The 18,022-nt window shown below is 34.4% G+C and overlaps 1 protein-coding gene across 1 annotated transcript in view; it reads left to right on the top strand.

Annotated features, from left to right (window-relative positions):
- WDR70 (WD repeat domain 70) overlaps positions 1–18,022 on the top strand; it is a 141,296-nt gene that overhangs the window by 73,485 nt on the left and 49,789 nt on the right. The window contains exon 10 of the mRNA XM_074932299.1: positions 8,842–9,016. Coding sequence (XP_074788400.1) covers positions 8,842–9,016 — 175 coding nt within the window. The remainder of the gene's footprint in view (positions 1–8,841; positions 9,017–18,022) is intronic.

Below are 18,022 nucleotides of genomic sequence, written 5' to 3'. Positions count from 1 at the left end.
ATCTGTTTTCGATGCAGACATCCATGATTGCCAACCTAGTGGCTGATGCAAAGAAAAACAACAGTTAGATTTGTGTGTGAAGACTTCATCAACAAGAAACAAAGCAAATTAACTGTCAGGGTCAGTGAGAAAGTCATTCAAAACTAGCAAACTTTTTTTCTCTTAGTACAATTTAGTTGCCCAAATGCTCACCACTAATGCAATAAAATATATTTAGTGTTTTAGGGAGATACAAATGGAAATGCTTTAAGGAAATATTGAGGGAGAAAGGCTTATAGGAGTTTGGATGGCTGGGCATGTTCAGTTTTTGGCCTATGGAAAGGGTTTTGATGAATAGACTGAATCCATTATAACTACCTTGAGAAAAAACTAACTATCCATTGTAACGAACGAGAAAAAGTTATTCAAGGAAGAAACTGTGAGAACCAGAAAGTTTGGAACACCTAAACAAATTATGTTTTATTAACCTATGAGCCCTGTAACTGCTATTTTCAGTACAGTACATGGCTTTAATTTGAAGACCATTTTCTTATTCTCAAGAGACCTTTTTCTGTATCACTCTAGGAATCTCAGTGGTGTTCTGAAGCATGTTTGTGGGTTTTTTTTAATGCCTCAGTGATTTTTCTTCTAATTTATCTTCTATGGAATTTGAATGTATTTAAGATGGTGCTCAGTACAGTGGATTCTCCTCTCAATAATATGTAACACTTAATATAATTTCCATTTTATGTAATTTATTCTCATGCATAGGTTCTTGAAACTGTTTGGTTTTTGGGGGTGTGTGTGGTGTGTGTTTGAGTTTTCTGTTGGTTGCCCCCCCCCCCCCCCCCCCCCCCGCCAGCAGTTATCCTATCTTCAGAATTTAATCACTGTTTTTACATTTCTGCTATTTTTCTGTATTCTAAACATCACTGAATTGAAAATGCATGTGTAGTCTTAATCCTCCTTCCTTAGAAGTATGGACTCTTACTGGCATAGTAATTACATGCCTGCATACCCTCTACTGCTGCTTTCTGTCCCACAGCTAACTTAGTTAACCTTTAATTTTTCCACAACTGATTTCCATATTCCTTTTTATCTTCCCCCACTGCCCCCTACCTGTATGTCCATTCCCATAGTATTTCTTTTCATATTTTTTTCTTCTTCAGTTGTAAAGTTTCTCCCACTAAGCCTTTTGTTTTACTTATGTTCAGGCTATTTTTTTAATGTGAGGAGAATTTTTCTGAGCATTAGTAACTACTTCAGAATTTTCCAGTAACTTAATGGAAAAGACATATAGTAATGTTATTCTTCTGTTTTTAATGAAAATTTTCTATTGTTTACTTTCCTCTTGATCTTTCTGTATATGATTTATATTTTAATATCTTATGCTGTCCTCCAGGATAGTAATTACATTCTGAGCAGATTGCTGGTATCCTCATCTTTTAGTAAAAATGGTGTATTATATGTCATGTGCTTTCTAGATGATTTTAATTATGCAAGAACACTTGATTTTCAGATAATTTTTTCAAGATCTATATGTTTAGTAAAACAGATACAAGAAAACAAGTATATTCTTTAGATATGTTAAGAGCAAGTGTAGTCTAAAGTTTGAGGGTCTTTTGAAAATTTGTGAAGAAGGCATAGATAAAAAACCTTTTCCGAAAGGAAAAATGTCTTGTAAAACTTTTAGGTCCTGAACTTACTGGTATGAGATACAGCATTCAGGATCTTTGAAGTTGAAGACTGGAGACAGCAAGGTGTTTATCTCAATTTTGCATTGCACGGGGAGGAGGGAAAAAAGTCTAGAGCAGTATCTTGGACTTTCTTTTATGATCTATTCTGAAATCTTCCTATTTGTGTGACTGGATGCTCTTTCTTGCGCTTTGAGTTAACAGCTGCTGTTGATAGTTGATAAATGTCAGCATTTATAATGTAGGATTATTTTTTTTCTGTGTTGTATTTTGTAATTCCATCTCTCTGTCAGTGTGATTGTGAAATATGTTGCTATAATCTCTGAGGTTGATGGAGTTCTGGAGTTGGTAATTTTGATGAGCTGATTTGCAAATACTTTGGGGAAATTCTCAGGTTTTGAAAGAAGCAACAATGTACTTAAAAAAATTTTACGCAAAATTTCACAGAGTATTTTTTCCATTACTTTGGACAGGTCCTTAGAAGGGAATAGCTGAAATAGATGCGTAATTCATATGCAAATACATTATAACCATATGTTCAGGATCTACTGATTAAAAGCTTGAGAAAACATGGTCTTTCCACATTAGCTGGCTTTGTACAGTAGTGTCTCCAGTTCTGCTGGAGTATCCATATTTTCCATGGGTACCCTTCCTGTAATGCAAAAACTGAAGTAAGGAAGGCAAGGAAGAGATGCATAGATGATATCCCCTTGTTCATCACTGCATGGTCAAGGGCCTATTTAATTGCATGTACTGAAGATGTTCTTTTCTCCTATTGATAACCTTGAGGGAGTAAAGAACTGGATGGCTGAATGATTTAAGCAAATAACTTCTTAATCTGAGTTCTGCTTGGGTGATAAATGTCAATACTTATTTGGTAACATTTGTAGTATGTTAATTATGAGCTTATTTCTAGGAAGTTTATTGCTACTTTTAAATTTTTTCCATTTTGAAGAATGTGGTTTTTGTATTGTTAGTCTGACCAGTGGTTTAGTCTGGAAAAACACAAAAAATTACTCAGTCTGGAAAGCTTATGGGCTTTGCATTTCAGTAAAAACAGACTTACGGCTTAAGTAAGAGGTTCTATTGTCAAGTATCCTACTGTGACTTTGCAACTTTGCATTCATTATAACCTGAAAGGAGTTATATAGGCGTATTGGTGGGTAACTCCTCGTATCTGAATGCATCCATTGGCCAGTTCCTTAGCCAGAAGTGATTGTGTGTCATAACTTGCTAGAGTTTGCTGGTGCTGCTACTTTCCTCTCGTGAACATGCTGCATAGCTGACTTGAAAGCAGTCACGCCACATCTGTCATGATATTGTAACTGTTAAATTCTGTTCCTCAGTTTTATTCTCCTTACCCAGTCTGTCTCTTTCAGTTTTTACTCTTCTCCCTGACCTCCATTAGGACTTCTGGTTCCTTAGCCCAGTTAATACATACATATAGTATTTTTTTCTGTCTCCTTTTCTAATTCCTTTCCTCTTCTAGTTTTCCTCAAATCTTGCATATATTGTCCAGCAGTAGGATTTTTTTCTCAGTATTTTCAGAACATCTACTCTCTGTGCTCTCTCAGACATACTTCTGTATCATTTCAATTTTGAGTTGGTTTCATTTTAATTCATTCAGACTGAACAGTGGGAGTAGTTCCTATTAATTGTTATTAGATGTAATCTATTTTCCCTTTCCAAAATAATAATTATAATTCAGCTGTAATTACCCAAACTGTTCCTATGAAAAAAGGGCTACCAATTTTATTTGGAAATATAGAAAAATATAGTTTCATAATTGCTTCAATCGGTTTGCTGCCTATCACATAAAAATTAATTCTGATGGTTTTGATTGCTTTTTACTCTGGTAAAATGATTTATCTGTTAAAGTTTCTGTTTGTTTTTTACATTTAGGGATCATTTAAGTAACAGAGAAGCTGAAGAATTGGTATAAATTATTAAGTTGTGTCAGGTTTTTTTGGCAGTCCCTTAGTTACAATTTTACTTATCTTAGATGTGACTTTTCTTGTATTCTGGTTTAAAGTATCTTAATGCTGTTCAGATGTTGGGAGTAGATAGCTTATTTAGAAGTTTTTCTGCCAAACAGTTATGGAAAGTTTCTCTTATGTTTCTTCATCTATTTGTGTGTACAAATTTTCTCGGTATCTGGCAGGTGATTCAACTTTCATTGGATCCCATGTGCTCAGCAGAAGACCATAACTTCTGCTGAAAGAGGGCACAGAGAACACAGGAATGAAACTTTTCTTCCTGACATAGTCTTGTACCACCATATCCAAGAAGTGCATCTTAACAGAACTTTTCAACTATTTCTTATCTATCTATTCTCTTTACATATTCTACTTTAGGTAATTTTTATATATAAGCATCTTAATTTCATTCCTGTGTAGGTAAGGTTGGTTTATGTCATAAAAAAGAGGAAAAAAAATCTTGCTTTAAGATCAGTTACTTTTTATAAAGAGGCTTAAGTTAACACTTTTAAAAATGTGTTTTCTGTCACTGATAAGATGACTTGGAATTCTGTGCTCTGCCAATAAATTCCATTGCAGCGGTGTATGTATGAAGATTTAAAAGTATGTTACAGCTTTCCAAGGTAGCTTTTTTGGGCAACCTTATATTACAAAGGTAGGCACTATAATATGTTACAAAGATAAGCATTATAAAATAGTTACTAGATATACAGCATTAAGGCTGATCTGTACTTTTAGCAGTAATGTATTCTGTAGCTTTTTTGTATTTTAAGTGTGATATGAATAGAATTCATTATTAAGAATATTTAATATATATGTACTATATTAAATGCCAATAACATTCACTATTGTGCAAGAGAGTTTTGCAGTCCAGTAGAAACAGAGGAGATGGAACAGGCAGAGAAGCTTATTGAAATTTGACGGGTCAGGCTTTTAATGTTTAAATTGGTTCACTCCTTGAATTTCAGCAGATTGTATTAGAATAATATTAGAATAGGCAGTGTCTTGCTCTATTGGAACGTAGATAAATTTTCCATGCTTGCAAACTGGGAAATGTGGCTATATAAATACCTTTAATAATTTGTGTAATACAGCATCACTGTCAATAATTAGTTTTATTAGAAATTTTGACTTAGTAGTTACATCATAAGAACATTCAAAAAACAGGGGGAAAAAAGAGAAAAAACATTGTGGGAGAACAATGTTCTCCACCACCTCCACGAACCCCATAATTAGTTGTTTATTATGGGTCATTTAACTTCTCAGTGTCCAGGAGAATATCCACATTACCTTTCAAAAACAACATTCCTATCTTTTTCTATGTTGCTTTGATTTGCACTTGACAAATATAAGAACTTTACAAAATGTGTTTTGCAGATGTGGAACCCATCCTTAAAAAAAATGAAATTTAAAGTTATGTATATGGAAGGTTCTTCATGAATTTTTTATCTGAAAAGAAATTTATGAAAGAGTAATTAAAAATTTTTATGTGGCTGTGCCTGTCATTCAGTATATTAAAATCTGATGTGGTGAAAGAATGATATTATATGTTGGAGAGTTTTAAAAGATACCTATATGTTCTTTTTAATAAAGAACAAACTTTCATTAAACATTGTTTGCAGGTAGAAAAAAGCCTCGTTCAGGAAATGTTTTACTTTTTTCAGTGGAATTCAAAAATACCTTGGTTATACCTATAAACAGTTAAATACTAGTATTATACTTCTCTTAAGTGCTGCAATATTGAGTGTAAATCAGTGTTACTCTTTCATCTCACACTTACACTTAGGGAGATATGCTTAGTGACTCCTGTAAATGAAATCTCAGTTATTTTTTCATTATGTATGAGGAGGAGGAAGAATAATTTAATGGTACAAAATATTCTGTAAAGAAACAGAGGCATAATTCCATATTGTGCTCTCTGAGTTCATGTGTTATGATATGGTGTCTCAGGGTCACTAGCAAAAGGGAAGAGAAAATAGAGAAGCAGCCTTAGTTAGCATTTGCTTGCAATACTGCCAGTTTAAAGACATATTCCCTGAAGTAAATTGTTTGGGTTTCTGTGCTTATTTTCTTGTTTATCCTCTTCCTTCTGGCTAGAATAAGGAGAGTTAAATATTAAGAAGTATTAGGTGATGTGAGGGAAAGGGACTGGAAACAAGCTTTAAGATTCAAGTGTAAAGAGTAGACAGAGGGGAACCATCTAAGTACCTGCTGAAAGAAGACGGGATGTTTGGATAGTTATTGACGGAGTATAGAAGGTAGAAGGGGAACATCAGAATAAATTATTCTGTCATACTCTGCTTGATGAAGGCACTTAGAATAAGGCAGTGAAAGTGTCTCTCTGAGGTCCTTCAGCAATCCCTATTTTTCTAGTCCATCACTGGTCTGAAGGAAAATATATACAGTTTGTAGATGACTCCTCGTGTTTTGGTTGGTGATGATTCAGTCAGAAACCGTGGGCTGATTGATTCGTGTGGTACACTGAAATTTTGTCCATGGTAATTTGAGCCATGTGTGCAATATGATTTTTTTTTTAAATACAAATTGGAAATGTTTCCATAAACAATAAAAATACTTAAAAAGATCAGATGTGAAAGAAATTATTAAAGTGTTCAGTCTTAACTCAAGAGTTAAGGGCTCCCTGTGAATGACTGATGGATTTGTAAGTAATAGATAGATAATTTCTTATAAAATTTTTCTCCTTTTTTTAGTAGAAGAGTTTTCTAGTTAGATCCAACAGCATCAAGGCAATGGTAAACACATTCAGTGTGGGTAGATGAAGAAAATGTTGAGGGGACATTAAACACATACTATAGGCTATGTGGGCAGTTTTACCAGGGCATGTAACTCATATGTGGGGAAGTGTGGGCAACAGTCTGCAGCAGAAGCTCAGGAAATTTTTGTCTTGCCTGATATTACAATGGGTTTATGGCTCACATTTTTTTAATCTATGTTATATACAAGTGTTAGTTCTTTCTTTACAGTTGAAAGGTAAAACAAATAAGAAGATTTGAATATGCTCTATAGTGTTGTGAAAGTGATTGAGGTTTTGATAGGTTGTTGAACCCGAAAAAGAGGAGGCTGAAGGCTTTAAAAAAGTCTTTCTGGGCCAGCAGAAATGAAGAATTAGGATTGTGAAGGATTCTTGGAGAATTTTTTTTAATTGCAGCTGAGATGCTTGTGAGGTATCTTAGATAGAGACAAATAGGGGGAGGCAGGCTTTAAACTTCCTGCACATAACCATGTTAAATAGGTACACCATCTGAGAAGTGGGTATGCCAAGGCAGTCCTGAGAAACTTGCACTATAAGAGATGAAGAAGCTTTCCAGCAGGAGATGATCATCAGAAGAAGGGGAAGAGAAACTGAAAGTACAGGATATTCAAATGAGATTCTGGAAGGATTGAACATTGTGAGGGAAAGGGACTAGGAAAGACTCAACTTTTGAGTAAATATCAGAGAAAATGTCAGTGTGCCTGTTGTAAAGTAGGAGACTGAAATGGTTATTCACAACACATGGAGAGGAAAAGAGGAGTCTCAGAATCACATAGTGGTTAAGGATGTAAGCGATCTCTGAAGATCCTCTAATCCAACCATCCTGTTGAAAGAAGGATCACATAGGCACCTAGCACGTGGCCATGTCTAGATGGGCTTTGAATACCTTTAAGAAAGGCAGCTTCGTAAACTTGCTGGGCAACCTGTTCCATATAGCAACATGGATTAAGTGACCCTAGAAAATGCTTCATAATCTAAGGTTTCATTTAACATGAGAAAACCGAATACACAAACCAACCATCAGAACACTTGAATGTCTTATGCTAGAGCTTCAAATAAAGCAATGAAATGATGCCTTACAGTTATGAGACACAGACTTTTAAAAATTATACTAATCCTGACTTTATTATGGACAACTGGAGATTCATTCATTCTACTTCAGTTACTGATTTCTCATTACTGTCATTAAATGTGTGATTAAATGTAACTTCTGTGAGCTATTTCCAGATCATTTTCTTGCCTGTTTTTTTCTAGAATTTTATACAAGTCAGCTCTGTAGTCTGTCTGATCTTGTATCTCTGGTGGCAGTTCCTAATGTTATGCTGCAGTGTCTTGTCTTACTCTGGAGAAATGGCAGCCTTTGTTAAAGTGGTATTTGCTTTGCTAGAGACCAGTGAATTACATGCTGTTGGATCATAGGCAATGTTTGTATTGTCTAAACAAATGAGGTTGTCTTGAGAACTTAGTGGTTTTTTTCTTTCTAAATTAATGATCTTCTTTCCATTGCCAAATCCTGAAACTGTGCATTAGATGCCAGAAGACTTTTGAATTTTTATCTGGAAAGAACTCAACATATTAAATAGATGGAAAACATTTGTATCTAAGACAGTTTAAAGAGTCCACCTGTATCTCAGTGTTGTAGATCTCTCTCATTTGGGTGTTTTTCTGTGTCTAAAAAACCATTGAAGATCCAGGCAGATATTATTTTTCCATTAAAAAGGATGTATTTATTTTGCTAATAATATGGGGGAAACTTGGAAAAACAGTATTACATAAGTGAGTCTTTACAAAGTATTTCAAGAACACTTCTACATCACAACTCTAAGACCTTCAGAATTAGTGGATGAGAACTACAATAATATTGCAATTAATTGTTTAAAATGCCTTTTTAAAGTAAAGAAAAATCTGAAGAATAACCAGCCAGTCTGCAGTTAAATCCAGTTAAAAGCAGGTTTGTCAGTTCTTCTCATGTCAGAACAATTAAGACAATCTGTTTAGTTAATGAATCTGTATAAGCATTCATGCCTGTTTTCTGAAGTTTACATTTTTATAAAAGACTGAATACTTTCATCTTCCTCATTTCCAGTGACAGTGGAGACTCTGTAGCATGAGCATAATACCTTTTGGTCATTTGTCCAATTGTGAATAATTTTATGTATTTACAGGAGAGTTTGGGAACAACTGTGGTTTTTTAAACCTTCATATACATGTTAGTGAATATGAAGTTTCTTACTTTAAAAGTTATTGCATTGTTTCATAACTGACATACTGTATCTTAAATGCTATTTTGCCATTGCAGATTTAGTTGAACAATATTATATGTCATTTATGCTGAAAAATGTGTTTGATTATATCATAATAAGAGTTATTTCATATGTATTAACTTTTATCTAAAAAAGCCATTTAACCTTTTTTCCAGAACTGTGAGGACATGGGATGTTAACAATGAAAAAAAGCACAAAAGTGTGTTTAAACCACGATCAGTTCAAGGTAAACGGGTAATTCCTACAACTTGCACATACAGCAGAGATGGTAAACTTATTGCAGCTGGCTGTCAAGACGGCTCCATCCAGATCTGGGATAGGAATATGAGTGTAAGTCAAGTATTTGATAACAATATGTGTTTCTGATGTATTGAGTGCTGAATATTGAAGCTGATAAAATAAATTTTTTGTACTTTTATACTTACATTTTACCACCAACACCCCACCAATAAGTTATTCATACTTAAAATTTATTATCTCTTCTGCCCCTCTCCAGCTGCTGCTGTTCACTTCAAAACGCTGAGGAAATGCGTGATGATCTGTTAGTTTTTTCTTTTTCCAAATAGTTGGCCACGTAACTATGTTTAGAATATTACTCATTTAGGATAAGATGCTTGTGGAAAAAGCTGTAAGTTCTTGTTGGTGCTTATCTAATTAAAAATGTCTACTTCCATATTTTATTTGAGACTTTGAATACATTTAGCAGTAACTTGTAAAACTTGGTACTGAAATCAGTTATTGAGATAATGAGCAGAGGAGAATAGCAGAGGAGAATAGCATCCAAGTGGGTGAGGATAAGGGTAATGCTGCAAATTTATTGCCAAATGTTGTTACATTGTTCAACATGCAAAAATTGACACGAAGGCAAATTTGAGCAACTTACATAAATGCAGTTTGGTAAGAAAGAGTCAGAATGGGAACTATTTAAAATTATGAAATACATTCTGGAATTTCTTCTGATCATATTGAAGTTAAAATTGAATTTCCAGTAGTTGTGAATCTAACTGACAAAGAATATGTACAATTCTTGCTACTACTTTATAATTCAAAGCTTAGAGCAGTCAGAGCTCTCTGTTGCTTTGTGTAGCATTATTTACAAACCAGTCCAGTTCCAAGAGTTTAATTATTTAATTAAGAGTGCAATGTTGAGTGCAGATTCACCAGGCAAAGCTTTACTGCTTTTAAAATGAGTTAAGCTAATAGTCATCTGTATCTCCTTTATGCCCATTTTACCCAAAGAATTGATGCCCAATCCCTTTCACGTCAGTAGGATTAAGTGTTTATGGCATGCATAGAAGGAGAAAATGAGATTAGGGTCAATTTTTTTGGAAGTTACAGAGGAAATGGGGTGTGGGGTGGGCAGGGCAGGATCTTTTGAATCAAACTGACATCATAATCTTTGAAAGCTGTACAATTCCAACAGAATGGCTTTGGGGAAATAATACTGAACTATTACAAGTTACATTAGTCTGTTCAACTTCATCTTTCAAAGCATTTGATTTTAAAAAGGAAAACAGGCAATTTAGACAACTTTTCATGAAGATTGAATAAAATTTGATTGCTGGAGGCAAGAGGAAATGTATGGATGTAAAAGGAAAAGAAAGCCCGTTGATCATATTCAAAGTACAGCCTGTATTTTGGGATTGTAATCTATTTTTATTTCTGTTTTTATTTCCACTATAAACCCAGTAAAACTTCCTAATGGCATGAAGCTTGAGAATTCATCCTAAGTGTAAACTTGTTCTAACAGAATAATAAATTTTTCAGAGACTGGCTTTCATCACCTGTGTATGTTGTTTATTTTAACATACACAGTATTGAAATATTAAGCTTTCTGGTGTAGTTTTAACAATAGTGCTCTTGGTAGTCTGCTTTTTCATGTGCTTTTCCTTTTGAACTTTTGTGTGTCTTTAAGATGACATATTGTAATGCTGATTGAGTGCAGTTTAAGGTGATAATGAAAAATTTAAAGATATATCCTGTGCATCTTGTGCAATTTCCAGCTGGTGACCCCTGTATAAGAATGCAAGACAAGTGATTTCCTAGTGGAAATGAAGTTAGTGATGTCCTTGGCTTTGTATTTTTAAAGTCTAAAGAATTTTTGGCTTTGCTTTTGTTGGTGTCATTAAGAAACGTGCAAGATTTTTGTGTAAAGGAGCACTGTAAATTGGTTTTAGTGGCATTCTTACCTAAAGCTGCTGGTACCCTCTGGAAATCTCTGTGTATAGTTAAAATTAGGTGTTTTGAAAAGGCATCTTGATGAAATAATTAAAAAAAAAAAAAAGAAAAAGCTTACATATTACATTTGGGAGCGGGGGAGGGATAAGAAAAAAAAAAATTTAAAAGGAACATGTGTTCAAAGTAGCATTTAGAAAGAGGAGGATGGGATTGTCTCCTGCACTGCAATGATGAAAGCATGAACTAGCCTGACAGGATGCAGAGATGCTTGCAAATGTGAAGAAGAAAATGTTAAGTCATAACAGTGGTGCAGTTTTGGGGTTACAAACTTGGTGACACAGGAAAACTGGTTAAATCTGTGGAGAATCAAGATGTTAGGGTTAAGCTGCTTGAAGAAATATATGGTAGAAATATTAACTTCTGATTTTTGAAGAAATTTTTAGTTCCCATACAGCAAATATCATTTGGCTTTGTTGAAACAAGTGTAGATCTGTATACACAGATTTTGCTGTACTACAGTGCATCTCTGTTTCAAGTCAAAATTAAGACAGCATTTATGTTTAGTTTGAGAAGGCTCTATTGAGTCTGTAACAAAAATCACTAATGTTTGAAAGCAGAAAATAGTTGCTATGATTTCTAATACTTGATCAGTTAAAAATTATTTTGGCATCATCATTTTAAGACTATGGATTTTGCACATATGCAGCAGTGAGAAGGACAGATTCAGGAAGGTGTTTAAAGTTAAGTGTAACTTAATTGACTGTACTGTCATACCAGAGATGATCTGATAAAGGTCTGTTTTGACTGTCTGAATTCATTTTTGCATTTAAGCAAAAATTTAAATGATATTTCAACCCTGCTCTTGGAATACCCATACCACTGTTCCTGCATATGATGGTAACAGCACAAACTAAATAGAGGAAAATGTTCCTACTAGATATTATGGATCACAATTCATACTATCCCTAGTGCCTGTTATCCTGGTGTCTGTGAAGGTTTTTAGACGCATTTATTTTTGACAGGAGTAAAAAATCCTGTCAAACACAGATCCCACTTCAGAGAAAGGAGGTTTGTTTCAGTAAAAACATAAAGCCCCTGCTTTCTCACGGGAGAAGGATCATGAAAACAGTAGTACCAAGGGCAGAAGTGGATACCCTGATAGGAAGAGTCTGATAATGCCCTTTCCTGGATTAAAAGGAACACTCATTACAGGCAGGCACATTGCTGGAGTGCTGGTAAGAAGCCACTGTTCCTCTGGGAGTCCACAAAGACTGTAGCACTTTACAAGGCTGTTGAAGCTCCCTGATGAAGCTTGCAGAAATCTTCCTTGCCACAGTAGCCCTAGTTTCTGACTGCTGGTTATGGGTTTATTATCCTCTGCTCCCCACATGACTTGCTAACTTGACTACAGGAATCCTATGGATGTATCTATCAAAGGGCAAACAAATTAAAAACGATCCTGGTGTGTGGTGGTGTCCCCATCACCACTGTAGTGTCACTTGTGTTTGCTGCTAAGTCGTGTGGAACTTGGTCCAAAATGGTGTGATTATATAATTCTTCAAATATAATTTATTTTATTTAGAGAGAAACAAGACCTTTTCTATCTCATGTTTTATCATCCCTTCTGAAGTCAAAGTAGCTAGCTCTTTGTTCTATGTTAACCTCAAGAGTTATCTGTTTTTTTCCAAGCCACTTAAAGCCATTTCAGTATCTGATTTTTAAAAAATTATCTTGTTGCATCTAGGGAGTGATTTTGGTGTGTGATCAATTTCCTTCTTTAGTCCTGACTAGTAATGCACACCATAAGTGTTTCATTCAGTTTTCAGCTTCTACTTTTTTTCTGGTGCAATTCCAAATCTCCCAGCTGTATATAGTGAGAGTAAAAACACTTCTGGAACTTTTGGAGGAAGACTTTTTCTTTTGTCTTCATGATACTGACATTGGTAGCTTGCTAATGCTGAAATTAGTCAGATGCATTCCGGCTCTGCCTTCCTTTCTCCAAACTTCCTCAGTATGATCATGATCCATTATAATCACCTGCCTCAGAGGATTTTTTCGTTTTTCCATAAATCTGTGTTGTTTTCTCACATATGTTATTTTGTCAGTGCTTGGGTTTTCTTTAAGGTTCATGTATATGTGCATTTACAGTGCACATTAGCAGGACAGTCTGTCAAAGTGTTTGAAATATTATGAACACTGTCAGCTTGGCTTAAAATAGCAGTTTCAAAGGACATAAAAAATAACTTCCTTCAAACTTCCAATGAGTAGTGGAAACAATAGTGTAAAATAGTCGATCATAACATAACGCATTAGAACTCTCTCAAATTTAAGTGTTCTGAGATGTGGAGATGCGTCTGGCAAATATGGAGAGTTGGAGAGCATTAGTGGTCAAAGAAAGACGGGACCTTGAAAATTGTTGATTCACAGGGCAGTGCAGTAGAACCACTAGACTTACTTGCAGTTCAGATAGATTCAAATTGCTCATCTTGCCTATGCTTGCCTATTTTTGAGCTTTTTCCTAGGACCTTTAGTTATACATATTGCTGAACAAGCTGATCCATGGAGCCAGTCTTTAGTATCAAGAATGAAGTGTGTCTTGCAATCAGTAAACCTCTGTGTGCCCAGTTTTCCTGTGTAGAAGTGGGAGTATATGAAAAGACTGAGGTAATTTTTGTAGACTGTTAGTATACATCGTGGGGTAGGTCATTTTCCACTGCAAACAGGAAAAGATTGAGATGTTTTTCACTGATTACAAATAGGATTTATTAGACTGAAAAAGGTAAGCTTTCTTAGACTTTCAAGCCACCTGATAAGACAGACTACCTGTTATGTGAATTTCCCCTCCAGCTTTTCCTGGGTGCAGGACTGCGTAAACAGCTTCTCTGTGTATGGCAGCCTAAATCATGTTTCTCAGTTTCACACATCACAATGTTATGATATAACATTGCGGTTGTGATACAAAAATATTGATAAGGGTGTTGGGGAGGCAGAGTTTTTAAGGAGTGGTGATCTTTTAAATGACTTCAAGAAAACAGCTTGTACACCCAAAATGTTGTCGGGTTTTTTCCTACCTATTTTAAAACAGGTCTGTTTAGAAAACTTGAGTTATCTTTATAAGCTTTTAGCTATCTCACGGCTGCACTGTAAGTACTAAAGAATTAGCTTTGACAGATATATCTGTAATAGGTTTATCTTTATGTAGTGTAGGTCTGAAGAGGAAAGATGCAATGTTCTATGATTTTCAACTTAATTCTCATTAAACACAAATTGATTCATTGCTCAGGGAAAGATTTTATAGCTCCTGATTAACTTCTATTTTTTTACTTTCTTGTTTCATAAAAGACGTAATGGTATGTTTAACTTCATTCTTCATCTATTTCCCAGTCAAAAGTGAGCATCTGCTACAGTATTGCTGAACTACTGTTTTGCTATTTTTTTTCCCCTGGTTTTTAAACCTTGCTTTAATTTTAAATTGTTAGAATAATGAATGTATTTTTAAATTACTTAACTAAAGCTCAAAGTGATTTTACAGAACTTAAAACACACAATAATAATGAAATCCAACACTATACTAATACACTGTCCACATGAATATCCCCAGAAGTGGTATGATCAAGTGGTAATCCCAATAACCCCTTTTCCACACACCCTTAAGCCACCCTATCCTCGAAATATAAGGGGAAGAAGAGTGGGATGTTGCAGCATGCACTGAAGTAAAGCAGATCTAAGCTCTGTACATTTTAATTACAAATACTCATGTTAAAAGTATTTTCCAAATAATTGCATGATTCATAGATGCAAGATAAATACATTTCTATATTTAGTGATTGTTTGCTTTGAAAAGGTTTGTGTAGGCTTTAGTTTTGTGGTGTGCAGTATGAAGTTTTAAGGTAGAGTTTTCCAGAGATGAGAAGTTTTAAAAGTACTGGAGCCATTTTGAAGAAATACTGTGCAACTGACTAAGGACAGAGATTTAGATAATGCAAAAAGATAACTCTTTTTTTGGACTAAATTGGGTGACCCATTTGTTTTGGAAGGGGAATCCAAGCCCAGATCGTATTTGGAAATTTTTTGGTAAACTTTTTTTTTCTGGTCTTGATGGATTTTAGAGCTGATACTGCCAAGATACAGTAATGAAAACTAGTAGTAAGATCTGAGACTTGCCATAAATATTTTTGCCATTAATTGGAAGGTCTTTTGAGGGGATTTTTACCCGTGGTTTGGGATGATGAGATTGTTGGGTCTTTGCACAGTTACAGGATGCTTTTTGCATATGCTGACGTGCAAAAGACATAGCTTTCAGTATTAAATTTTTGAAATACATGTCTTATATCTGTCTTTTAGAAAGCTTTACTAGTGTGCATATGCCTTTTTTAGATACAGTTTCTACCAGGCAGAGATCAGTGTGTCTTTGGCATTTGGTCTATCACAGCATTCCAGGATTATGCTCTTTTCACACCAGCTAGATTTTAGTTGTTATTTTGGTCATGGACTATTCATTTATCTATTTCCATATTTTGTTTTGGTTTTGCTTATATAGACTTCGGGTTTTATATTGGTACCTTCACAATATTAAATTTTTTCCAATAGAATATTGATATCTAATAGAAACAATTTACAACAACTGTTCTTAAATTTGCTGAATATCACTGTCACAGCTTAACAGCAGGCAAATCTTCTCATTTCCCCCAAGTATTTAACATGCTTCATGCCTTGAAAAGGGTAGTCTGGCTACATCTGGATATATCTTGTGTAAATACTAGATGAAGGATATCCAAATATGCTGTATTCCCCTTTCAAACCTAAGGTAAGTTTTCCATATCCATAATATCCCACCCTTTCATTCTGTATGTATATGTGCCAGACCTCTGCTCCAGAAACTGGAAATCATGCACGAGCTTGCCAGAAGCAAATATTAACAGATTCATATATTATTCCTTTTTGTATACTTCTGGTTTAGCTAGTACATCACTATCTATACCCTGAAGCTAGCTGCAGTAAAGAATCTGACAATCATATGCTAAGATAAAATGTGCCCTGCTGTATTTCTAAGTGCATTTCTCTCTTATGTAATAAACAGTTTATAGTTAAGAACTATCTAAATGTTTGCACTATCTAATATAGTGATGAAAGGCAATTCTAAATCTTGAAGTCTGTCACACCCCAATGAAAATAACCTAGAGGTTTTTACTTTGAATTCATGTATGGTTAAAGGAAAAAGGCTTATCCCACAAGGATTATATATCTTTCTTTGATTTATTGATACTATTTAGAAAAGTAACAGTAGAGCTTATAGAAATAATTTTTAAATGATAATTTGAAAATAAAAGAGTAGGCATTATAGCAACATGGTTGGCTTTATTAATATTGTAGTGTTATTCATGTAACATGAATGATGTTACAGAAAGATAATGAAACAGAAGTAAAGACCCTTCTTGAGCTATCTTTGTTATTTTAGAGAAAATTTTCCTTTTATGCAGAGGCACAAAGTTAAAAGTACAGATGCTACATTTCATTCTAACAAGAAGTGAGCTCCAGAGTGGTCTGGCTTATCAGAAAGATGTCTTTTACATACTGTTTTATATGCACTGCTCAAGCAAGCTGAACACTTCATTGGTCTAGAGTCTGATAGGATCTGTAAATTACAAAAAGAATTTTGGGTTTGATGTGTCTATTAGGAAGCTACTTTTCTGACCAAATGTTTCTCATTGTGGTTCATATCACGTTGCTATTTCTTGAAGCCAGTGAGATGAACAGCAGGTTTATACTGTGAACTTCGGAAAAGAAATTATAAGTATATTTGTGCACAACTCTTGGTCATTAAGTTTGTTCTATTATAGAAGACTAAAACTTCCATATTTTAAAATACTTATGAAAGGAAAGCTGTTACAGCTGGATCAAGTGGATTTATTTAAGAACAAAAAAGATTAGAAATTACTTCTTATCCATGGAACATACTGAGTGAGGTACTTTCTGTCTGCCTATGCTTGTTCTACCGCTTGGGTCAATTTATGGGCCTTTCACCCCCTTCCAACTTCATATATGCATATATCTCTTGCAGGTTTCACTTTTTTAATCAGTTTATAACTTTTAGAAAGGTTTCTATTTTGAGGTATTCATAAAGAATAAGATGAAGTGAATTTTAGACAACAGTGTACTAAGAGCTAGCTGGGTTGGGTTTTTAAGTTTTGGGTTTTTTAAATACAAAAAGGAAATTATGGGGTTTTTTAAATGAAATGGTGATTTCAGACAGTATAAATTATCAAAACTGAAATAATGAATTGGAATTTTCAAACTTTTGAAACATATTTCCCTTCTCAATTATTCTCTTTACTGTAGTAGCATAAACTTTTACCACTTATGATTTTCTGCACTTGTTTTAAATATTACCAAATTTCTGATTTTTCCAGAGGTCTGATGTAGAATATGAGAAACAGCCTCTACCCATTTAAGAGTTGTGGGTTTTTCATATACTCCTGTGTCACTGACCACTAGCAGAAAGTGAACACTGGTCTTGGAAACCTATAGTTTAATGTTGTGTGTTGCTTGTGTGTAACCTTTTTCATAACTGTTTAGTTTAGGAAAAAATAAGCTTACTGAAGAAGAAAAGTTTACAGAAAAGTTTGTTTTAGTTGAGTGATTTATTTTGAAATGTGCTCAGTTTTATGATGTTCCGAAATATATTTTTAATACAAAAATATTCCCCATTAATCCATTAGAAACTGAGAATCTAAAAGAAACAAGATATAGTAAAGCATAGCTTTTGTATGTAACGTTAGGGTATGTACACTTGACTCAGAAATCTGATAAAGAATGAACTGTTTCTACATAGAGAACAATTGTTTCAAGGCTCCATCCAGTAAAAGGTGCACTTCTGTGAGGATAACATTTTAAATGTGCTTAAATACTATGATTGTAAACCAAAGTAGTTATTTTTGTGTCCCTGATTATTCACAAGAAGAAAAACTGCGCTACGCCATCTCTTGGCAGTGGGTACAGAACTAAACCAATCATGTGAGATGAGAAATATTTGTAATAATTTTTTTTTTGTAAGGCAGCCTTCATTCAGTTAGCAAGCTTCTTTCAACTCTAGATATAAATCTCATAGTTAAAGCTAATTGAATATGTGAGGCTTTCTTTATGAAAGTAAAACTTCTT

This window comes from Athene noctua, chromosome Z, assembly GCF_965140245.1.
Source record: "Athene noctua chromosome Z, bAthNoc1.hap1.1, whole genome shotgun sequence".
Lineage (NCBI taxonomy): Eukaryota > Metazoa > Chordata > Aves > Strigiformes > Strigidae > Athene > Athene noctua.
Note: the sequence above shows the minus strand (reverse complement) of the source record. Positions and strands in the feature narration are given on the sequence as shown.